A 25689-nucleotide genomic window follows, 5' to 3' on the forward strand; every position below is an offset into this window, starting at 1 on the left:
AGCTCTGCTGTTCAGCAGCTCAGCTCTGTCAGGAGCTGCCCTGGGGGTGCAGTTCGGAGCTCTGTGCATGTTCCGTGCGCCTCGTGGAGCTTCCCGGGGCAGAGAGAGAAGCGCGGCCCCGGCCCTGGCGGCTCTCCGCGGCCCGAGGGATGGATTCGGTGACCCGCAGGTGTCACGGGTGTGAGCAAAGCCCAGGCTCCGTCCCTGGGAGGGCTGTTTTGGGCAGGCTGGGCCGGCAGAGGCCGTGGCCGGTGCTGCGGAGGGCAGGAAGGCGCTGGCAGGGGCCGGGGTGCGGAGGGTGGGACCCCGAGCCCCCGTTGTCGGTACGAGCGCTCCGCTCGCTCCCCTCGGCCGCAGCTGTTCGTGCATTTCAATGTGGTTGTGCATTTTAGTGCCTAGAGAGTAGAATCTCTGTGCTGGAGGTGGTTTGTTGTTGTTTTTGTTTTTATTTAAGGTGGTTTCTTCCCTAGTCCTCCTCTCCCCATCCAGTTTCTTGAGTTGATATAAGGCAGAGTTTTCAAAGCTTTTTCATCTTTGTTTTCTCCAGGTTATTTAAACGGTTCCCATTGCCCATTTGTTGTGCCATGGTTTTTCATTATGTTCAAGCAATCATTCCTTTCTTTAACATTTAATACATATCGGACATTGAAAACATCACTGTATCCTCACTGTTTGGCCAATGTTAATCTTAGCTTTCCTCAATACTAAAAGCTAATTGTTTTTACTTGAAGGCATAGGAAACATATAACAATTAAACTTTGCATATGCTGTAATAAAAATATATATTTTCAAACTAAAAAATAAAAAGTACAAATAACTGAATAGCTTAGTAGCTTCACAGAGAGAAGTTACTTGCTGTATACTGCAGAAGAAAGACGAGCTTTTTATTTTTCAAGAGTCTTCCTGATTCCTCATGTACCTCCATTTCTACTGAATTAGAGCCTAGTCCTGCAGAGCTGTACTCCCACGAGTAGTCCCATCGACACCAGTAGGTCTACACAAGGTACAGAGGCTGCAAGACCAGTCCCTAAGTGTTGCACACAGATATATGTATATATATATATGGAAAAATATCTATTGCCATTCTTGCCATGATCATCTTATGGGGTTTTATTTCAAAGCCCTTCTCCTCCAGAAGCAAAGTTTCTCTGTCATGCATGAGTGAAGGAGTATGTCAGCTCCCCCCTGCCCTCCCTCCTCGAGGCAAAGGAAGCATGTGCTTGTTTTAGGGATCCTTTATTTCATTTTGTATGTAACTAGATGGCCTTAGTAACCAAGTAGGGTAGGGGTGGATATTGCATGCTATCCAGTGACTTAGAAATACATTTTGCTTGTTATGAGCAGAGCTTTGATCAAATAAGATAAATATTTAAGATACTGATAGCCACCCAGAAGACATGTAATTTGGCACAATAAAAAAACTATTACCATCTCTTGCCTGCAGAATTTTGCTTTTAAAAACCAGTTAGAAAAAAAAATCCCTCATAAAACTCTTAGCATAAAAAAATATAAGATGACCATGGCATAAATGGTAGGACAGGTTTCTTTTAAAGAGTTTATCATGCTACAACCAAGACTTATGAATTATAATACACATTTTACAGACCTTTGACAAAAACTATACAAGACATAGTTATCTTAAGAAACTTTCTTTTTCTTTTTCTAGATGTGACTGAATTGATAAATAGAGTTCCCAATCCTGCTTCTGATGAAGTTGTTTGGGATTTCAGGGCTTATGCAAAGATATGGCCAGATCTTACAAACTGCAATTCACATGACGAGTCTCACTGGCTTAGTCATGTGGATATTCACTGAATTAAAAATTAGCAGGATTGGGTTTAATGTGTGGTGGTGAAAGTGTGGCAATAGATTTAGGAGGGTCTTTATTTTCCAACTTTTTACAATTAGTAATGAGCAACTTTTTTTTGTAAGTCACTAGTCTGTGATGTAAAATGCCCCAAAATAAAACTGTAATTGAAGAAAGGCACCTTTATGTTAACTTATATTTTTGTTACAGTATTTACTTTTGCCTTTTTTGAAAGTTTTCTAGAATGTAGAGCATCTGTGAACAACATGAATAAGTAACTAAGCACAAGCCTTTCGCAGTTCTCCTGATTATAATTAGCTTTTATACTGTAAAAGCTACTATGTTGTCCCTTGATGGTTATGTGCTCATGGTGTTTCCATGCAGAAAAACGAAATCAAAAAGCATCTGACAAAAGCATCTATTAGCAAAACAAGATTTAAAATGACCAGCTTTTGATCAGTGGCAGGAAAAGAGTTCAAAGTCTACAGATCCTGTCCAGCTTTCAGATGGGTTGAGGGTGTTTGTTTGATTTTGACACTTGCCAGAAAATATGTAGCATCTTCAGAAGAACACTCTCAATACATCCAGCTGCTTCTATAAACAAGGTACCTGAAATACTTTAGAATTAGCTGTTTCTGCTTTTAGTCTAAAGACAGGCATCTTGCTTGGCTTTGTCTGAGCTCGATGCCTTGGGTCTAACCAAAGGCCATACAAAAGGGAGCATTGTAGCTTTTATAACAAAACAATTGGATTATTCTACCAACTTACAGGATTACAAAGCAGGTGCTTTTTATTAATTGATGAGAGCTAAAGCTCATTTTTGATAGATAATATATATTTATTAAATGTATTAACGTGTGTTTTATAACGTACCCTCTTTCCTGCTGATTGTTGCATACTGGTATCTTATTAAGTACATCTTTCAAGGGTTTTCAAGACAATCAATGTGTACCATGATGACTGTACATAAGTATACAAAACCACAAAGGTTGTAAAGCATGGGCAAATGTTTTATTTTCAAAATGCTGTTCTTAATGAGAATAAAGGCTTTACTATTTACTTACAATGTTTGTGTCCTCTTGGTTTTAAAATCCACACAGATTTTTTTCCATTGCAGTGAGCACCGCTACAGAGAGAGAATTGCTCCTTGGTGCAGTTCCTCAGTGTTAAACTGAAGGAAAGGGCTCCTAAAGCACATTCCTCCACCTCTGGCCACATTCCCACACTTACCCTTAGCTCTGGCACCTATCAAACCCAGGGTGAGCCAGTCAAGGAGCTCAGCAGCCAAACTCTTAACACAAAAGGGATGCTTTTTTCCCCTGTTGGCTCAGCAGTTTCCTGTTCTGGTTCAATTGCTTGTGAAAAGGAGAGGACAGAAGAATTCAGCTGGGTTTGAAGAGTGCAGAATGAGAGTTTTTCTTCAAATGGTTGGATTTTCCAGAGCTGGTGTAAGAACCATCATCACCAACCAGGAGCAAACCCAAGGGGTGGGTACTGGTGTAAGAGTGAGGACAAAGTCTGTGCAAGTGAAGGAAGAAATCCATGTGGACCCACAGCAAGTGCTGGAGACCCCCCATGTTTTATTAGGGGTTCAGTCAAAACAACTACACCTTTGACTTACATGGAATTATTTGTAGTTCTGCTACTATCTTCCCTAACTGTGAAATTATAAAGTCATAAATAGGACCGTTCTTGACAGGACTAAGTTAAAAAAATAATAAGGATTCCTTAGCAAGAGGCCCAATCTGATTTTTACTGTGCTTGGACCTGATAAAAGTAAGTAGCCTGCATAAGATTGCTGAAAATGCTGACACTGGGATCTTAATTCTACACTTTCCCAGCACATGTGCTAAGTGGTAACAAAAGGGCCTTTGACTTTTCTCCCCTGCAGAACTGCAGAGCAACCCCAGCTCTCATTGCCTTCCATTGGAATTGCAGGGGCACAGCATTTCTGCAAATTAGACCGTTCTGAACAGAGCCTGGATTTGTGTAAATTGTCATAGCTCTGCAGGAGTCAGAGAACTCCAGTTCATGATAAATGAAGATTTAACACTTGCCTACATGTGGATAGAACCCCATTTAATTTCATCCAGAGTTTTGTTCCTGTCAGAAAAGGGTTTAAGTGAGCATTCAGGAACACAAGATAAATACAGATTCAACATTTTTGGCTAGATGTGCACCATTCCATCTGTTTTAACAGAATTGTGCTCACTTAGACTAAGACTGAATTTTGTCTTGGCATGCTGGGTCCTTACATAACCTGCCTTTGATTTACAATACCTCACATGTAAAACTTTAATGCTAAAAGGGTTTCTAAATCAGTATCACAAAGTCCATGAGCTCTGTGCTTTGCAATTTTAGTGAGGAAACTAAAATTGAGACGTTGAAGGATTTGTGTATGTTAGTCCAGCTCTTCTGATTTGCTTCCCACTGCAACCATACAAAAAAAAATAAAATTAACAGGCACAGAAACAAAACAAGAAAACATCCATACTTCTACAGCAGATGTTCTGTGGTTCAATAAATAAAAAAAAAATCCCCTGCTAGACCCAAAATGTGTATTTCTTCTTTACATGGCATTTTTTTTCATGTTTTGACACAGCTTCAGCACTCAGATACTTGCACACAGTTCTTTGTGCAGCTGTGGGAGTTGTGCATGTGTAGCTGAGGGCAGAGCTCTTTGCTAGTAAGAAGTCACTGGATTAAAAAAAAAAATTGAAAGCAGCTCTTTGAGGTTTTTGCTTTGAAGAATTTTTCAATTAAAAGTCAGTGATGAAGTCATACAGTTCACCTAGCATATAAATATATTTTTGTCACTTAGGACAACAAGCAAGGTCAATAAAGAATAGTTTCTCTGTGTCTCAGTGGAAAGAAGAATGTTATCCATGTGATTGCAAAGGGTCTGCCAAATGGGAAAAATCAGTCAAACAAAGAGCACAGGACTGCTTGCTGGAGTAAACAATTCTAAATGAACAAAAGCTCTACATAAAAGTAAAATGTCCCACCCCCTGGTGAAAGCTGTTTTCAAAGCTCTGTATTCTTTCAGAATGTTGTAATACAGATTAACCTAATGTTTTTCTTCTGCTGATACAACAGTCTGGTTCCTCATTCTACTTGTGTGATTTCAGCTATCTTATTCTGGTTTTGATACTTTAAAATTTTACAAACTGGCTTTCAACTTAAAAAAAATCTGCTTTTCTATTTCCTACACTTCAGAAGATGTGTCTGTACTATACACCTTTTACATCAAGCCAGTTTGTTGGGAGGTTTATATATAAAAGCTATGCTAGAGGTAAAGAAAGCCAAATAAGCCAAAAAAAATTCCCCTTTTGAACATAGAGTTTCAGGAGAGCTTAGTTACCCTTCCAAGGCATGCAACTGAAAACCAGCAGACAAAATCCTCTTGGTACATACCAGGAATGCTGGGCTGCAGCAGGCCCATGTGCTAATTTAAGGTGCTCAGTGTGCTCCCAACCTGGAGAATGTCAGCTCATAGAAAGCATCCAGGAAAAGTGGATGAGGAGGGACACAGCAATCCCTTAGAAACCCAAAATGAGACTGGAGCAGCAGGAGAAACCCTGTTTTACAATGGTCAAGGCAATATGTGCCCAGTGCCTTGATGGCACAAGACCTTTCAGGATTTTAGGGTTTCTGTTTGTGCAGTTAAGGAGAAAAATTGAGAGTGGATTTAATGTCCCCTATGACTATGAATGTCCTGTATACAAAATAATTTCTATTTCATTGAATTTTAGCTAATATTTCTTGATGTGATGAGGCTGACATTTGCAAATATTTAATAAAAATTGCAACATTCAGAAACCTCAGGGCTCACACACTTTCACATTAAAATGAGCAGGTGTTTTAGGTATCTGCTAGCAGTGCTTTTAGTCAATAGTGTCCTTGTCTTATCATAACCTGTGTTACTTAAGCATAACAATTTTCCAATCACATCACACCAAGCAGGAAGCACAGGCTGTCAACATAAATCTGGATTTCAGGCAGTTATTTAAATAGTTTTTGACATATACTTGCTTCCTATGCAGATAGAAAAGTAAGATGTCCTCAGGATTGAGATAAGCTGGAAAGATGGAGAAAGAAGCAGCCTGGCTACGTTTTTTTGCTAGAAATTTCCATTGGAGAAATGTATTTTTCAGGCTGTGCCATCTCAAAGTGAACTAGCTTGCTTAAAATATTTTGAAATGCCTAAGGAAGATGTTTAGAACAACTTACAGCACCTGATAATCTTTCAGACAACACAATGGACATTGTAAATGTCAACATCACCAACCTGGCTTACAACTGCACCATTCCTTATGCTGAATTTTAGCCATTTCAGTCCTAGAAGTCCTATCATTATTTCAAGAGTGAGAAACCTCTCAGAAAATTTATTTCAGTTTCCAGTGCACTTTAAAAGGTGTGAAGATCTGCACGTGAGCAGCCCCGTTCCCACTCCATCCCTGCAGTCACCATGAGCAGCTCTGCAGGGCCAGCTCCCCACACTGTGGCAATGCCAGCTCTGGTTCTGCTGCAGTGGAAACCATTCCCTGTGCTCTGGGAGAGTTTTCCTGATGCTGGGGAAAGGCACAGGGACAGAACTGGGCAGAACAAAGTGCCCCAGGACGCCATTTACACAGTGGGGATTGCAACTGTGCACTGCTGCCAGTCCCAGGCAAATGCCAAGAAAACTGTTCTCACAGAAAGCTGGATGCAGGGAAATTGCAAGCACTTCAATCCCAAGATGTTTGTGTGACTGAATGTATGAAATTTATCTACAGAAAATGCCTAACTTAAAGAGGTACAATGTTAGAATTAAATAACACAGTCGTGCTCAGTGGCAGCATGATCAGTATTTTGTGTTCTTTTAAAACATCAGCTCCTGTTTGAAGTCCTGAGACACAGAGGAACTGAGGCCCTTAAGTGCTTTAACAGTGTAAGTTAAGAAACAATGAGATCTCACATCTCACTTATTTCTTCTAGTACTGGTATTTCTACCTGAATAGGTCATATGGTTTCTCCTATCAGAACAGTTTGATTTTTTAGCACTATGTTTCAGTCTCTTTACTGTATTTTTCAGACTTTATACTCCTTAGTCTTATTTTTTCAGAGTGAGAAAACCTGATTAAACTATGCTTTAGTCACATGCACATTTTAAATCATAGGACACTACAGCCAGCACTGCAATAACAAGCACCAGTGGGTGATAAATTTCTTTGGAGGTGAGCTGGGGGTGTTCCTGAGGAGCACAACTGTTATCTGCTATTTTTGACCTACTACAATAAAGTCATCTACTACTTGGTCTGCCATGTTCCTTGGGAATGCAGCTCATTTGACATAGTTTCTCATGTCTGTGCTGCAATGCTGAGGCACAGATGATGGCTAAAGGAAGCACTGGAATGTATCTGGGAAGGCAAAATTCAAAAACCTGCAAAACTGGAGCTTTTTCCTATTTATTTAAGCAGTAAGTTCAAACATCCTTATCATCTAATTTGGATGGCAGGCATCATTTTCCCTCATCTTAATGTACAGAACTGATGTTTTGGTTTGACACTTGGTTGTTTCAGCATAACAGTGAATAAACTATGACCTACTTTGTGCACTACTGGATAACACAACTGGCTTGTGACAGGAGCTTAGGAAAGGTTTATGCTCCCACACTCTATAAAGAGTGCATTTCTTCTTCATAGAACTGTAAGAACTACATTTAGTAATTTAAAAAGTTGAAAACAGTAATGAAAAATACTACAGACTCAGACTATGAGAAGATGAAAATCCATTAAAGAAAATCTATTGGAATAACTTATTAGCAGGGGCTTAGAGTAAAATATATATATAGAAAGGAGTTTCACCCTAGCCTCCCAATGAAATGCCAAAGAAGCCTGAACATGAAATTGGAGCCACCAGCAATCTTGCTGAAATAAGACCTGACTTTTAAAGAGAAAGTTTTTTTATATAGTGTTTATAATTTTAGCCTCTTACTATTGGAAGTCTGCCTGTATACAATTATTAGTGAAACCTTTCACTCCAGGAGATATTCAGTCACTAGTGATAGGGAAATAATCTATTGCATACAGATACGTTAACCAAACAAATGTTAAAATGGAAATTATTCCTGCCCATAGACACTCCCATAAGTCATGAATCTGAAATGGATCTGTTAGAGGATCACTGAGCAGAAGAGGCCTCTGCAAAATGGATTTTTAGAAGTGTCAGGACAAACCTAATTCTCCAAATCAGGAGCAGAGTTTGTCAAATGCTTAGTCTTGCTTTCGTGACTGTAGGGGACAAAAATTTTCAGGGCACTTTTTAATTCACTTAGGATCAGATTAACAAAGTAAGGGCTGAAATACAGGAGACTTCCAAACACCAACATTCAGAGATACACATGGGGAATAAGGGCTGGAAGATCTCTAGCAGAATTTGTTTGTGCAATGCACCATTGCTTCTCTCATATTTTGACAGGAAGACTCAGAATTCATTAGAATATATTTGAATGGCATTTTTACAATTCAAGGTGTACAAAAAGAAGAGAAATATGGGGAGATACAAGTATTGGAGTAGATGAACAACAGCCATGAACACCTGAGTTAGGAGAGAAAAAAACTACAGAGAATTAGATGTACTGGAGGCTATTATTTAAAAGTATCCAAGTGCCCTCCAAATCATTCAATGATCTGAGATTTATGAAGAGACAGCCACAGAAACACAACAGTTTATAGAACACAACCCTGGACTGAGAAGAAAATGCAGAATGAAGGCAACCAGTGCATTTCCAGACATCTGATTAATGCAGGCTTTTTCAATTTAAATACTCAAGATAGAAAAAGAGAATGATGAAAACAGAAAGGACTGACCAGAAATAGAAATGATCCCAGAGTGGCAGGTCCTCAGCTAAAAGCATTTGGGGATTTACAGGCAGAAATCAACATGGGCAGAAACCCAGAACTCCAGATTTGCTGGGCAGCTTCATGAAAACTGCATTTATCCCCATTAGCCCCTCTTATTTCTGACATGATTCCAGCTTGCAAAATGTGATAGGTTCTGTGAAGTTACCACATTTAAACTCTCGTGCAGACTAAAAGAAAGCATCAGGTAAGAAAGCAGACTGGTGCCACAGGGAGGGCTCCAAGGGAGCCAGGGCAAGCAGCTCTGGGTTCTGCAATCTGTCAGACACTTTTTGTATTCCCTGAGTCCCATTTCAGTACTCCACCAACAGCTCAGGGTCTTTCTCTCCCTACTCCACCTCCCCCCTTCTTTTTTCTTTAACCAAAAGTCTCAAATCTTGTTTTGCTGCAGGACTATTTGGAGGCTTTATTTTTCAGCTGGTGACGGCCTTTTCTCCAGGCTTCTGGAGAAAAGCTCCACATCCCACAGTTATAAACAGAAATTTGGGGTTTGCTTATCTAAATGGTTTACAAAAAACACCAGCAGCATTTTCAATAAAAATGCTCCAATGTTTTTCACTTTAAGGATAAAAGCGGAAAAAGGAAGATGATTGCAGAACCCATGAAGAATTTCTCCTCTCTTAAAAAAAAAAAAGAAAAAGCAAACAAAAATATGTTTATATAATTGCAGAAGAATCACCAAATTGCAATTTTCCTTTTTTTTCCATTATTAACAAGTGCAGAGGAATGAGTGAAACTGGAGGATTAGGTCAGACTTGTGCTCACAGGCCCACTGCTGAGCCTGTGGAAGCACACTTAGAAGGCCACGTGCTGCAGTTTATCTAAATGATCATCTTTCCTTCTTATTTTTTCAAACATTCCCAACGTAGTTTCAGAAATTAAATGTTACTGTAATCTTTATACATTTTCAAAGATGTCTGAGTCCAGGGTGTGGACCAATAAATTGGATTCTGTATCATGAGTCTTATGACTTTTATCACTACATTCTCAGCTGTTAGTGCCAAGATTAAACTTTCAAAAACATCTCAAGCATTTTGAATTAAGCTTGATGAAAACCACCAGCACATACTCTGCCTTCGGTACTGCTTTGTTCTTTGATTTTCTTTTTTTTTTCTCTCTTTAAAAAAAAGAAAATTTAAGGTCTTCTTCTATGTAAGTCAAATTTTATACATGGGCTTTTAAATCAAAAGCAATCATATATATGTCCCCATTTAAAACCATTTAAACCATTTTGACTGCAGCACTTTTGCTTTCAGAAAGAAAAAACCAAATACCTGTAAATACAGTAATGTTAAAAAAAAAAAAGGAGAATGAAATTATTTAATTATTTTAAGTGCAGTGTCCTAGTGACAGCAAGCAGCCTTCCACTTTTAACCTGTTTATAAAGCTTAGTTTGAAGCCAAATTATTAGAAAAAATACATTCAACATATAAGATCTTAATATATATATATATGTGTGGACATAAATTTGTTTTATAATAAATCAGATTAAAAGTGTAAAACCATAGAATATGAGGAGGTCATCACTTTCAAGAATTCCATTATGAGATTAATTAAAGAACTAAGCTGCGGTAAAAGGAGGGCAGATTAAATTAAAACAAATTATTTTGTTTCAAAATCTTCTTCAATTATTTCAACCACCCTTGGTGAAAGTAGCAAGGGAAAAAAGAAACTCTCACATAAAACTGATTAATTCCTTACATTTTACAGGGCTGAATTTTCCTGAATAAACCACAGAGATGCAGTCTTTATGAAATCCATTAGCTATTCAGACTATGCCTTTCCTAATCCAACATTATTACCTGCAGTAATTTTAAATATTATCTTAAGCCTAGTGTAAGATTTCCCATTTATAAATATATCCTCTTTTCAATATTTTCTTTGGGAAACGACTCAGTCCTACAAACATGCATGTGGCTGTAACTTCATAAGGATGTTTATGGAATGAATTTAAAGAAATTTCACAGTGTAGCCATTTTTTTTTCTGGGTTCTGAATGTAATATTTTTCTCTTCTCCAATTAATTCTGCTTTGATGTGATATGATTGCATACAGGCATCCTTCAAAAGAATGCAGACCGGATTTCTCCTGTTCAGTTTAACTTCAGTTGAACAAAGCTTTTGAATCATGGTTCAGGTGGAGGCATCACAGCTGCAGCAGGAGTGAGTGGCTGCATTTCTCTGCTTCTTGACACTGTGAATCTGTTCCTGCTCTAGCACCAGAAATATGCAGCCTGTTCTCCCTTATATCTCATTTATATTTGCAAGGATTTTCCAGACCACCTCCATTTTGAGTTCTGCAGAGTATTGCTGGATGCATCTTCCCAAGGGAAAAGATTATTGCCATGAAAGAAGTATTTTTTAAACCTCTCCATATAGGTAAGTAATAACTCCTACTGCCAAAGGAAAAATACAGCTTGGAAATTGAATAGAATGTAAAAGAATATTCCCTCCTGTATCTGGAAATCACCCTCCTCACCTGCTGTGAAGATTACTTTCTGTCTTATTTTGATTTAAGTGCATTTTCCACACACTGTGTCCTCTTTTACACAAGAGCCTTGCAAAGCCCAGGCTATGGTTGATTTTTAAGACCTGCCAGCTAATAGGGTCACAATTGGTATTGCCATAAACCCAGGAATATTTTTTCCTTTACTATTTTCCCTAAGAATACTGATTTTTAAAAGTAAGATTTCACAAATTTTATGCAGATAAGAACAAGAAAAAAATCCCCTTAGGACACAACATAGCTGGAAATAATGTTTGTGTAACAGCAGCAATGTCCTTCCAACAGCAGAGAAGTTACCCCTGCAATAGAGTGTCAGCAATGTTTGGTCACATAAGTGATGAAGATTTTGGTATTTTCTTTTAAAAGTTTAAGGATTTTTCAAATTCCTTTCATTGTAGGACAGACACTTTCATTTCCAGTGCTGTCCTATCTGTACTAAATCTGCACAAAATGGTGCTCAGAACCAAAATCTGTTTGTCACTAACATTCTCTGGAGGTTGAGTTTTAATTAACTGTATTTTCTATAGAAAGCAAACAATTTTTTAATTCTGTAAAAAATTGTGGAACAAATTTATCCCATCAGCTGTGCTATATTAGAGAAAATTCCTTCTCCCTTCAGGTCTAAAGCCGTGAGTCACAAAACTGAGTCTTAAGTGTTATACTTATCTCTACATTTTTAGTCTGAAATTGTTCAGAGTAAGGACTGTCATACCTTAAATATAGATCATTTTGTGGAATGTAATTTTACACAGCAGTGGAGCAGTATAGCAAATAAAATGTCAGCCAAGAATGCTCTGGCTTTATGATCCTGGATACATGCTGAAGGAAACACACTTTTTTCTTTGCACTCAAAAAGAAATTTTGCCAGAACATGCATTAAAAGAGGTCAACAGTCCTGCAAGGTGCTGTTAATGCATAAAGTAATTTTCATGCAGTTTCACACTTTCTATCCTAGAGCACTTTGCAAAACTAATAATAAAGAGTATAAAAGATGGACTGAGGGACGACTAAAGAACTTCACTGGAGCAAACAGGGAAGTATCTCCTTACTATCTTTTTAAAAGTATCACATACAAACACATTTTCATAAAATTATGTTTTTTACCTAGAACGGACCCTTGCAATAAGGTTTCATTGTGCTGAAATCTCAACAAAGCAGACTCTGCCTGTTAGCTCACATTAACTGAGTCTTTGGCTGATATTTCCATGGAAGGTATGCTGATCTTTCTAGTAGTGTCAATAGAATCACATTACTGCTCGAGTCATCATTTTCTAAAAGCTATTTGGCAGCTCACCATTCATCCCCTACAGTTAGATTCAACACTGTTTACAGCATCTAATAAACAGAGTTAGTTACATACAAATTAAAGAGATCCTTCATTATTTTTCCTAATGTGGTTAATTTCATAATAAAATGCTGTATCTACTTAAAAATGCAACTTTTTCTTTTTTGACCATGAATCTTAATGCTTTAATTGTGATATCTGAGGTTTTAGTAACAATAAATGCTTTGTCTGCTTGATACAGAGTTCAGTGGTTTAATTAAAGGGGATTAATTGAATTAACCAAATTAATTAATTCAGTTAAACCAAATGCTTAGAAAGACAAGGTTAAAAAGTAGTTGTGTTCTGCTATTCATTATTGTGTGAGTGTTCACCATCCACTCCAGCACAAAGTCAGCTGGGCTGGGTGGAATCACTGGTGAAAGCAGTTAAACTAACCTTGCTGACTTTACACTGAAATTGGGTTTAATGACACTAATAAACAGCAGGATAAGAAGAGCAGAAAAAAGAGCAGCTGGAGCACTAACAAAATGAATTATGGCATCACAGCTGAGATTGATAATGAAAACCCCTGGACAGTAACTTCTCCAACTAGTACAGCTGTTTCCAAATAGCCATCTGCCTGGGCCCCAAGGCTATTTGATGTGGGGATACTCTTAAATTAACTTAACAGAGCTCAGTTAAGGAATTACAGAAACAGTGTGATAATATCGAAAGCTGATGTGATATTAGCAATATAAACTTATTCTGGTTGAAGAAAAAAAATTGAAAAGGGGTAATTTTGCAACTTTCTTTGATGTGATGAAACAGCTGTGTGTCCTAGAGTCCTAAAATAAATTATTTGATGACAGGAAAGCTCTGTGAGAGTGATTAAAAGGAAATTTGTTTTTCCTTTTGAAACAATTGGCAAAGGAAGTCTTACCACTACATAAGTCTCCAAAACAACCTAAGTATAGTTTATAGGAAGATTAAATTTCCTCAGACACAGGAGATTTTTAATCAATTCAACTGTCAAATGACACAGTCCACCCTTAGCCCCTATTTTTCTTCGTTGCAGTATTCTGAGAATGGCTTCACCTTGTCCTCTGAAGATGAACTTGTAATTTTCCCCTTTAAGATTTTACATGCATGAAGACTGCAAACTATGACTGTGTAATCATCTAATATCATATTCATCCTTTTCCACACTGGTGTGTTGTGAATATATAGGTTTGTCTCTCAGAAGTGGGAAACATGCATACCTAACTTTTGCTGGTATCATGGACAATGGAATGTGAGAAAAAACATGCCTTGATGAGATGATAAAAATATTAACAAACTGAAAACAGAGTCCAAGCCACAAACATTAAATTGCAATCACTTAAAAGGCATTAGCAAGCCTGCAAGGTCAACCTCTATCATTATCTCCAGAAATGCAATTTCCAACAATTAACACTGACAGAATTAACTATGTATTACAAAGAGAAAAATCCATCTTTTATGTTTTGAATTTATGAGAATAATGTTATGATAGCAAATTTGAATTCAGTGTTTTCAGATACTTAAAGCCAGATATATCTGTGGTTTCTTTTAAAAAGAAAATATGCCTACATTTTTTAACCAAGTCAACTCAAAATAAACTGTAGTAGAGAGGCTATGAAATCCCACTTGAAGAAAGCTGGTTGCTCTGCCAAAATTTTCTTTCTATGTCAGTCAAGTCTGCTGGAAGACAATGTCTCACTGATTTTGTCTTTTCATCATTTTTGTGCTCTGTTATTACATGATTTAATATTCTAGATCTAAGCTACTAAAACCAAGAATTCTACTTCCCTTACAGCATATGAACACCCCATATACACAAACACATATAAACACAGTTTTTCCTTGCTGTGATGAATGATTTTGTTCCTAAGAATTAATTATTTTCATTTAAATATCCTATAAAAGAGCCTATAAAATATCCCTCAGGCAATTTCAAGGACTGGTAAATAAAACCCAATATTTCATAATTAAAACTGCAATATAAATATAAATAAATGTTTGGAAAATCTACAGAGCCCTTGTAACAAATTCCTATCACCAAAAATTATCACTCTCCTGTTGTTCAGGGCAAAGATGATGATTATTATCTGTGTGCTTAAGTGAATGGTAACTTGGCCCTGTCAGTAAAGCCTTGTCCACAAACAGCACAAAAAAATAATACATTACAGTGCCAGAAGCAATCTGGCTTTATTGCTCTTGGCAATTTTTCAGGTTGTTTGAGTTTGTTTTCTATTTTTTTCTTTTTAGAACTGTACAGACCAAATTCTGCTGTAAATAACTGCAGGAAAATGCCAATAGAATATTTACCAGATAAAAATTCCACAGTCCAGAAAAACTGTACTACAACCCATCTGGTAACAATCAGCTTTACATGATGAGTAGCTGGTAGGTGTCTAATCCTGCCCTACAAAATACTGTGCCAGCAAATTGTCATAGTTTTCCAAAAGTATTGAATTTAAGCCCTATATTGTATTTTTTCATTGCCACTTTCAGCTGCACAGGCAACTCAAGTAGAGTATTGACTGTAAAGAAAGAGCCAAGCATTTCCACCAGACATTACCTTCTCTCTCAGGATCCTACTGTGTGGCCTATTTTTTAGACAACTCAAAGTATAAAAATTCAACACAATGTAAAAAACAAACAAACCAACCAACCAAAAACCCCACAATTTAATTCACTTACCTTTGGCTTCCTGTTTAGCCCAGAATTTTCTCACCACCTCATGAATGTACCTCTCCTCTCTCAGCTTCTTTTGCCACTGACGGAGCTCTTGTATTTCACTATCACAACGAACCTGGGAAAGGGGAATCAGAAAAGAAAACTAAAATTGTATACCTTTGTGTTATCCAGGATGAGAATACAATTTTTTTCACAAGGCTGTGCCTGGGCAAATATGTGACAGCCATCCTCTTTGCTGGGCCTGAGGTAAAAGCAAAATCCCAGAGGTTTACAGTTTTCAGCTTACACAGAAATAAAATCCACATAATTGACAAATCCAATTGAAAACATAAATATGTCTATTAGAGGATCACTTTGATTACCAAGGACTCCTGGGAATGAGATTGCAGTGAGATGCTAATTCTCTGAGTTAATTAAAATTTAAAGCCTTATGCTGAAGGGTATTAGTGCCTTTAGTAAAGCATAACACTATAAACCAACCCACTGACCAAAATAATAGAGCAGAAGAGGAGTCTGAAGGGTCATGCAGAAGAAAATTTATTCCATCAACCTGATTCACACCTGCCATCAGCTGCAAATAGGCTGACTGGCAATCCCACCCACACAATTTTCACAAACAGGAGAGCCATTAATCTGTTATAAAGTAATTGGACTGCATTACATGGTACCTATTCTTTGTCAATCAATCACCCCGTGAAAGGCATAATTCTGCTTCCACAAAAAAAAAAATACAACAGCCAAAGGCCTTGATTTCATTTAGATGTAAGCTGAATTCTTTTAGTATTGTTTCTGTACTGGTGTAGTTCCCACTAACATAGAAGTGAACTAGCTCTGCATGAACAGCTTTTACCACTCTGCTACTTCCACTTGTTGTAGCAGATTTGATTAATTAGCAGAGTGTTCCCCACTGCTGGCATTCACACAATTACTGCCTCCAGTACATGAGATCCTGTCCTGAACAGGAGTGGAAAGGGTCATGCCAGCATCACCTTGGACACTGGGGATCATTCTCTTAGTCATAAATTGTAATAGAATTATTTTTAAAATGCAGTTTCTGGGGTTGGGGTTTTTTCCCTAAATGTTATATATAAAAATGTCATTCTGTTTCAGGACTACATTCAGAGAAGCTGAGGCTGCCCCATCCCTGGCAGTGTCCAAGGCCAGGCTGGATGGGGCTCTGAGCATATGCTCTGGGGGAAGGGGTCCCTGCCCATGGCACAGGGATGATCCATGATGATGGCACTGCATGATCCTTAAGGTTCCTTCCAACCCAAACCATTCCATGATTCTAAGGTTCAGTGTCCTAGAAATTCAGTCTGAAGTGCAACAACATGGTAGAAACAAGCAGCAATAAGTTTAGTTTCTCCTGGACACATTTTTGCTTGCAGGAAGATAATGACTTAGTTCCCTAGAAAATTTCCAAATAGAATTGTATATCTTGTATTCTTAGAGGATATGGTGAAGAGCCTGTTCTGTGACCTGAACTCTATTATTTGCTCTTCTCCATTACACTCTGCTTTTCTCCCACTTTACTGAGACACATACAGAGCAAAAGAGCACAACTTAGTTTTCCACTAGTTATAGAAAACCCCAAACCTTAAAGAAAACAGTTTAAATTATTTATCAAAAGCATTCTTTCCTCATAGGATTTCTCCTATGTGCTGCAGCTAAGAATGCAATAAACAGTAGCTGAACTCCCATAGCACTTTTCAATCCACTTAGGAGAAGATAACTTGCTATGTTTCAGACAGTGCACTGGCAGGGCAGAAATACAATGCAAGGTTACTTGATCAATAAAAACAGACAAGACTTTTGCTCAGTGACTTGAGATCAGATACATCTTAGAGCTCCAATAATATTTTATTATACTGATATAGTTCTGTTGTATCTTCTATAAAAGTTATAAGGGCTTCTTACAAGGTTTCTATGAAATTTTAAAAATTAAAGAAGTTACAGCTACAAATGACATCTTCAGCTATACAAAAAAAAAGATAATGTTCTATTAAATCCATCAAATACTATTTTCAAACATAAAATATAATCCAAACACAGGATAATTTCTTTAGGCTTGCAAGAGACATTTTTTCCTTTATGCTGTCATGTATGCTTTTATAAGCCAAATAATTCTTTATTACATGGAGTCAGTTTGTCTGCACAGGAAAGGGTTAAGAAAATGCTTAGGGGACACAAGCATATAAATGACAGAAGTGCAAGAGGCAGGGAGATAGAGAAATTACTACCTCTATATCCAAATATACAATTTCTGAGAACATGATGTGTCCATTTGCAACCCCAGCTGTGTAAGACCTGTATTTTGGCCCATGACAGGGCCACAGCTGTCTCTGTATATTGAACATAAAGACAATAATTCCTAACAGTTAAAAGATAAAAGGCAAGTATAGTAGCTTCTGTATAGTCTCCCAAAGCAAATAAAGCAGTGGCAGAGCAGTGAAATACCCAGGGAAATACAGAGTTCTGAGATAAAGGCAGAGTCAGGTACTCAAATACTCCAAAGTCAGCATTAAATCCAAGCAGTAAAATGAGCTCCCAGAACAAAATGTCTTTTTAGAAAAGTGACCAGAAAAGGAAAAAAGAACACAGATATGCCACCTGCAGTAAAACAGGTGACAGGAATGTTACAAAATACACTAACAAGTTCCAAATATGCTTAATAGATTACAGTTCAGCATAGTTATAATGCAGTTTAGCCTACTGATAATGCCTTAGAAAGTTCTGCTTTGAAACCAGAAATGCTGGCATGATGAAAAAGCCATGACTTAGCAGCAAAATCTCCAGGCAAATAAAGAGAGAGTCAAGAATCTTTTCCAGATTTTCCAATGTGTCTCCTGCAGGCCAGCACTGCCTGCAACCCTGGAGGGCTCTGAGCTTTGAAGGGAGACTTCACTCCCACACTTGCTGAAAATAACAGGGAATATTTGTGTGACCTTCTGGGTTTAGGCCTTTGCTGGTAGCCACAGCTTGCTGGAAAGCAAGATAAACTGTGATATAAACTTTATATAAACAGATATAAACTGAAATGGTTTTATTTTATATTGTGATAGCAAAAGTACAACTACGCCTTGTGAAATACAAAGCAAAACTGGAGCATTTTTATCTTCAGCTTTTGCTCAAAGGATGTGTATAAAATAGCACTGAATATTTACATAATGCTGTTCAATTTCAACTCTAAGATATTACAAGATTTAGTCCAAACCCCCATGTTTTCAGTGCTAGGTGAGAACATGTAGCACAGCAGATAAGGATAACACTAAAGGTTCACTCACAGACATCAGAGGAAATTCTATTAATGAAAAATTTCTGTTAGTCTGGAATAGTTATGCAAATTTCAAAGATTAAAAAGAGCCCATTAAAAAAAAAAAAAGGCACTAAGCAAAGATTCTGTAGTAGAGGGGTGAAGGAATATATCACATTTTGCTGGAAAAGTGCCTGGAAAATTGACACCAAGCTGAATCTTGCCTTGGCCTGTGACAGATGAATGGAACCTCAATAAAAACGATATGGAAAGTGAAAAGGAAGAATTCTGATGACAGAGCTGTCTCAAGTCTTACTTGGGTGCTCCTCCTGGCCCTCAAGGAGCCCTCTCAAGATGATGTCCTCCTTTCTGTGATCTTCTCAGAGAAATCAGCAGATCTATTTTCCACTGCTATTTGTTGAGGAATTCCTTTCTTGATTAAACTTGAAATAATTGTCAGAGTGCCCATCAATGTCTTTGCATGAAAGATTGTAGCAAGGGCTTGGTTGATGGCAGCCATTAATTATTACTACAACAATTAAACAAGTGTTTTTCTGAAATGTGCTGCAGATAAGGATGAATTTACTGTTTTGATCATGCTTTTTTTATCAGAGTTCTCAATATTCTGTAGCTTTTATCCCCCTTTACACAGAGAACCTTTATTGCCTGATCCATTTTTGCATTTTTTGCCATGTGTTTTTGATACTGGCATGCTCAGACAGCTGGAGGTAGCAGAAACAAGTGAAGTACCAAGAGAAGACTGATGCTCAGTCAGTTATACAACTAGATAAACTCTACTGTTTACTGATGTGCCTGAATCAATATGGTCAAGAAAATACCTCAAAAAATGGTCTGAATCCATAGAAAAGGTGTCCTAGAAGACCAAGGATGAAGTACCTGTCTCTCAATCACTCTGTCATGTTATCTGTGTGCTCATGTTTAATTACCCAGCATTATCACACTGTGTCAATTTTTATTTCAAAAGCGGTATTTCAAAATTCTAAATCCTCTGAATTATAAAACAAGGTTTAATGAAAAACTTCAGAAAACAGTTTAAAATTTTGACACAAAAATATCTTTAGAATGCAAAAAGGCATTATTTGTAAGTATTCAGTAATTATCAGTTATTAACATTAATCAGTGTTAGCTGACTGAGTTATTTATTTTAAAAGCAAATAATCTGAGTTCTTTGGTAATTTTTCATAATATACTTATCATTAATGTGATGAAATCCTATTTAAGCTTAGTGTTCTCTTAATCTGCAAGCCAAGGATAACACACTGCCTTATGTAGTAATTTGGTACTAATGATTTTTATTTTATATTCTGATTGCAATTTTTAATTTTTAAAACCCCATGTTCTTTCACCTCAAATAAGGTAAAACATTAATAGCTAATTTTATAGCCTGAATTCTTTTTTGTCTCCTACCTTTTATAGGAGACATAAAAAAGAATAGAATTTTTTATAGAATTTCTCTCTCATTTCTGGGAATTGGTTTAGAATGATAAATACCAGGGTGAAAACCCTGAAGTTCATCTTTGCAGGGAAGGATTGTGCCCTTCACAAGCTTTCAGAGCAGCAGAAGATATCTGAGCAACCTTGCAGTGTTCAGCAAACAGAACTGTTATTGGATAATGGCTGCCCCCACTGTAAGGATGCCTGCAGGGATTCTGTCAGTGCTAATTCATGTTAGTGTCAATGCTGTCTCTGTTTAAAAAAAGAAAAATAATGGGAAACAAACAAGCAGAAAGTCACAAAAATCCATCAGTCAAGAAGAACATTTCAAGGTATTTCATTGTCTTTGGCTGCACAGCACATTATGGGAGCCACTTATATATTCATGCTTGTTAAAAATAGTCGAGAATTTAACAGACAGTGTTTTAAACTGATTGTTATTTAAAGAACACCTGACATCCAGAGATGTCTCACTGTCCATCACAACAAAATTGCTGCTATATCTGGAGGCTACTTAGAAGCCTAAGTTTTGATAAAGGAAGTCAAAGACATTTCTTTATCACCAAAGTCACCTGAATTTCAAGTCCATTTCTTCCTAAAGTGTGAAGGTATCAGAGCTTTAAAAAATATATTTGACAGAACTTTTTCAGGATTTTCAAAATAATTTATTTAGTATCCAAGGATTAGCATGGCTGTTACCCTCCAAAATAATAGCATTGGACAATTTTCTTTGTATTTATTTTATGCACCTTGCTTTTCCCTCTTAAACTGGAATGGCACTAGTGCTGTGTTACTATTGAGTCTTACAACATCTGCTTGTCATTTTGTTTCCCTTTTCCTTGAACAACATCCTTCATGTCTCTCATAAATCTCCTGTCTCATTCTTGGTCTCAATTCCTTGTCTTTTCTTTCTGGATGCTTTTTTTTCTCAACAGACCTCACCAATCCTCCTCATGCATCTCCACACTCACCAACATATCCCTGCATGAAGCAAAATACCACTTCATCCTTGAGAGCTACCCCAAGCAGCTTTCAGTTAAAGAAAGAAAATTGTTCGGTGTTAATTGTACTTTGGAAAATCGAATTTCTGTGGATTTTTCTGTTGTTGAGGAAAACAGTGAGATTACATCAGCATAAATGCCTGTGAAAAAATTGAAATCACTAGGCATAAGGCAGAGCAACATCCAAAGCCAATGAACCATAGGGGTCTCAGCAGCTATTTATAGTATCCCCTACTTAAAATTTATGTAAGGATTTTCCCTGGGGCCTTCACAGTCCTACAGTTTTCAACATCAAGCACAATAATTACAGATTCCTCTTACCCGATAACCTCTCCAGAAGGACTGGATTAGTATGCTTGCTTCTTCTTCTGATAGAAGCAGAGATAGAGGAACTGGTGGTCTAGGACTTAAAAAAAAATAAATGTAACAGGCAGCCTATAAATGTAAAGCACTTTCTTCCTTAACAGTATATTTTATCAAAAAGAGAAATGTTGCTCAGGAGCCTGAAAGACAGAAATTCTTATTGCTCTGGAAACAAAATGCACTAAGAATGTCTCCTTTTCAAATATATTATTATACACACTACAAGAATTCCTTCTTAAAACAATAATGTACAAATGGCACATCAAGCAGAGTCATTTTTCTTATTCTTCTACATGTGCTTCAAAGTGCCCCTATTATGGTAAGGTTTGGGGTGGCAGTGGGAGGTGGGCAAGGGAAGCACTCTGCCATTTGGAAAGCAGGGAAGGTTTTAGTGTGTGTGTGCAACAATGAACAGACTTATATGTAAATGTTTATTACATGAAATACACAGAATATAAACATATCTTAGCACATTCATTTACATTATAGTGTCACTTTAAATTAAAACAGGCTGGAAAATAATGATTATCGTATCTGCATAGCGTGAACCCATGTTTAGAAATGTCTAAACAAGTTCTTAAAGTGCTGAAATTTTACTTTTGATGCCATGTACACTTTCTTTTGGTGATAAAAGAATGTAATACATTTGTGAACTCAACCATTTTCAGCCAAAATATATGGTAGCTTGAAAGCACATTTGGTGAATCTGTTGCTACCAATTTTAATGGGAACAAACTAGTAATTAAATTCAGCCTCAAATGACTATATCAAACCTTGCTTCCCAAAAGCCATTTTCTATGGGTGTTGACTTCTTTCTCAGACACAATGATAAAAAAATCATCCCTTGGAAAGGACAAAACAAAATTTACTTCTATACTGTCTTTCAGGAGAAATGTAATTTCCATCCAAAGAACTACAGTGTAATAACACTGCAACTCATGAAAATACCAGCTCTAAAGAGAAGCCTTGGCACAGCATTAGAATGGCTGCCAAGAGCCACTCTCCCTGCATGGGGAACAGACTGAACACAGCCTTGACTTGGAAGAACACAACACGATGAATTTGGATGCAGCACCCACCTACAGACACACAGAGGCCATTTATTTATGCAGTCTTACATTTTCTGGCTAAAATGCTGCAATATCTTTTGGAAATTTATTTATGGCATATTACAGGCCAAGCTAGGAGGCTTGACAGCTTACATTTTCCTTTCACTTAATTTCATTCATATTAGTCTCTGCCCTAGTAAGCTTCCTATGTTCTCTGACATCTTTCTCTTAGGGCTTGTCTTCACTGCAGGAGCATTTCCACTTGGAGCACAGCCTCAGCTCTTATCTAATGCTACACTGACTCCACTGGCTCAGCCTGTGTACTCAGCTAAATTGGTCTCATCATCATGTCAGCTGGGTTTTGGCCTACATTTATTTTAATGTGAAGTAAAACCTTGGTCTGTTTGGAAAAGTCGAAATAAGGCAAAAATAAAAAGCAGTCTCTCCATTGAGCTGAACTGTCTTAGCCCTGTGAATATTAATTAGCATTTCTCCTGCTCAGGGGAAATCATAAGTGCTGGAAAAGCAAGGCTTCCTGAGATAACAGCTTCTTATAATCAGACTTAAAAATCTGAAGCTGGACTGTGCTGGTTTCCTGATAGGCTTTCATCCTCTGTTCTATTTTAGATCTTTTTGAAAACCAAAACTTAGGGAAAATCACAGGAAGACCTACATATTTTACAGCAGTTATATCAAAGCACTGAACTTTCTCTAGGAATAAGTACATCTCTAAAGAACAACTTGAGATTTCTCCTAGCCTGCAACTCTAGCATTTCCTTGCTTTCATTTTGAAATTATAAAAATGTCTAGCTTATAATGCAACACTAAAACTGAGAAAACAATATAAAAAATCAAGCAAGAACAGGATTAAATTTTTAGTAAGACAGTCATTGGCAGATATCAATCCTTTCAACGGCACATCCTTAAAGACCAGGTGTCATGCCAGGTCCAGTTTGGTCTAAGGGAATAAATGGAGAATATACACAATTGTCTGCAGGTCAAATAAAAATAGAATCTGAGCAGAGGCAATCACCCCTCAGCAGCCAAGGAGGGGAAGAGGAGTCTGTCATTTGTGGCAGAAGACAGCTGGATGCCTGCAAGATGCAAACTGACAGTACAATGCACACTGACTGCATTCTGCTTATTTACTCCTTGATCATGCACAATCTTAAAAACCCACATATGAAACACTATTATGAAACATTATTATCATATCTATTGAAATATACATATATTGTTAAATACAAGTTGCATGTGTAAAAGAGCATTAAAAAAAAAAGATTTTTCTTAAGTATTTTATTTTACCAAATCTGCATAAAGCAGACACTGACCAAAGTTAAATTCTAGAAACATGTTTCTTGCTTTCTGAGCAAACTTGTACAGATCTTGATTCTGTGAGCTATTCACTACTTATAAGACATGATGAAAGTGGAATTTCACACCCAGAAGATACAAAACAGACTTGCATTACATAAATGTAGGAGGCATTGAAAAAGGTTCTTAATGAAGACATGTATTTGATTTCCCCATGGACAGAAGATTGGGTTCTCAAAGAATTCTGAAAAGGGAGGAAAAGAATCCCTCCATTTTCTTGTCTCCAAAACAGACAAAATAATCTCTGGGGCCTCATAGCCACAGTGAAGGGCACTGAATTCAGGCAGTATTTCCACACACTAATGCCCAGAAACTCTGATTATCTTCACATTCCAAATTTGTCTTACAAATAGGCCTGATTCCTTCCTTGGAAATAAAATATAAGATAAAAATTGTAATGAAGAAAAGGTTCAGTGTATATAGTTCAGGGTTTTGTAATGGCTCCTCCTGCTCCAGCCTGGTCCCTGACAGCAGCAGAGCCCCAGAGCCAGGAGCCTGCAGAGAGCAGCAGAGCCTGGGGCTCAGGTGAGCCTGGAATCTCCAGGTGCAGCCAGGAATGGCCTGGGCTCCTCTCTGCCTTTAGAAAGCTCTTCTCTAGAAATACTGAAGCAACCCTAATGCAAAGGATGAGGCCTCCTAAGTTTCACTATAGTGGCCAGAGCCACATTCACTTCACCTTTAGTTTGACTGTGATGGTTACTGTTCTGGAGTATTTACATCAGGTACAGGCAATGACAGACACACTGAAAAATTCATAATCTGAAGGAACAGACCACAGAACAGGGATAAATACAAGACATAAGTAAACGACCATGGTGATCTGCATAATTCTTCAAAAAAGGATTCTGAGAAAGTCTTTGTTTTGGGAAATATACAAAAAAATAATGTGCTGGTCTCAATAACCAAAAAAAACTCTGCTAAAAATTTCTCAAAGTACTTATCTTTCATATTTGCAGTATTTCTTATTCCTAATCAGAGAATCTGCAAACACTACAGCAACAGCTGCCTTCTTTAGGTCTTTCTCTTACATTCCTATCCAGAACCCCAAAAGTGTGCAATAATGAAAAAGTATTGTTTTGATACAAAATAAATATCTCAAAAACCTCTGCTTATAAATACAACTAAGGTCATTTACCCAAAAAGCAGGAAAATGGTGGTTCATAAGCAGTCAAACACTGAAGTACTGATTCATCTGACCTGGTATTTAAAATCAATTACATATATTGATCAAATATTACAAAGGCATTGTATGAGTCTCTCAGATTTCCAGGGAAATATTCCCACAGACATTTGACAAAAATACCCTGGAACATTTTCACAGGTCAAACAGAGTGTGAACTGAGACCTTTCTTTGTAACATTTTCAGTATGAATACAAATATTCCATAGTCAGAAATAAATTCCTAACCACTAGTTTTCTTTTGCAACAATCTAAATGCACTAGAATAAGATTATTAGTATTTGAGAAAAAAAATCCTTACAATATACAAGAAAACATTTTAGTGCATTATATGGAGATTAAATTTTTGAAGGATTGTAAATGTGGGAATAACCAAATTTAGACTTCTTAGAAAAGGAACTGCAACCAAGTAGACATCTTAAAGTGGGACCCCTGCTAGTTGCAGGAGTCTGAGCTCTTCTTCTCTATCATCTTGTCCAAATAAAAGCCCCTTTATGCTGTCAATAGTGAACTGAATTTAAAAATGTTATAAATACATTTGAGAGTGTTATCAAAGTGACCATAGTGATAATATGCATTTAGCTGTTAAACACATACCAACTATTTATGTACTTGCTTAACTATTTATAATGAAGAAAAGACAAGACAGTGTGGAGCTAACATGAGAAAGTTGTTATGTGTGGAGGCAGAGTCATGTAACCAACAGGAGACTGAGGCAGAGCAGGTGATTTGTAACCAGAATGTCAGAGGAATTACAGGAAGCACAGCAAGAAATCTTTGTAATGAGAACATGCCAAAAAATAGCAGAGCAAGAATCTTT

General features: G+C 37.3%; 1 protein-coding gene across 1 annotated transcript in view; it reads right to left on the reverse strand.

Moving 5' to 3' along the window:
- Positions 1–763: 763 nt before the first annotated feature.
- Positions 764–25689, reverse strand: part of IQCK (IQ motif containing K) — a 37533-nt gene continuing 12607 nt past the window's right edge. Inside the window, exons 7-9 of the mRNA XM_077186708.1 lie at positions 21226–21310; positions 15199–15310; positions 764–4237 (exon numbers count right to left, since the gene is read on the reverse strand). Coding sequence (XP_077042823.1) covers positions 4209–4237; positions 15199–15310; positions 21226–21310 — 226 coding nt within the window. The 3' untranslated portion in view covers positions 764–4208. The remainder of the gene's footprint in view (positions 4238–15198; positions 15311–21225; positions 21311–25689) is intronic.

Source organism: Agelaius phoeniceus, chromosome 16 (assembly GCF_051311805.1).
Source record: "Agelaius phoeniceus isolate bAgePho1 chromosome 16, bAgePho1.hap1, whole genome shotgun sequence".
Classification (NCBI taxonomy): Eukaryota; Metazoa; Chordata; class Aves; order Passeriformes; family Icteridae; genus Agelaius; species Agelaius phoeniceus.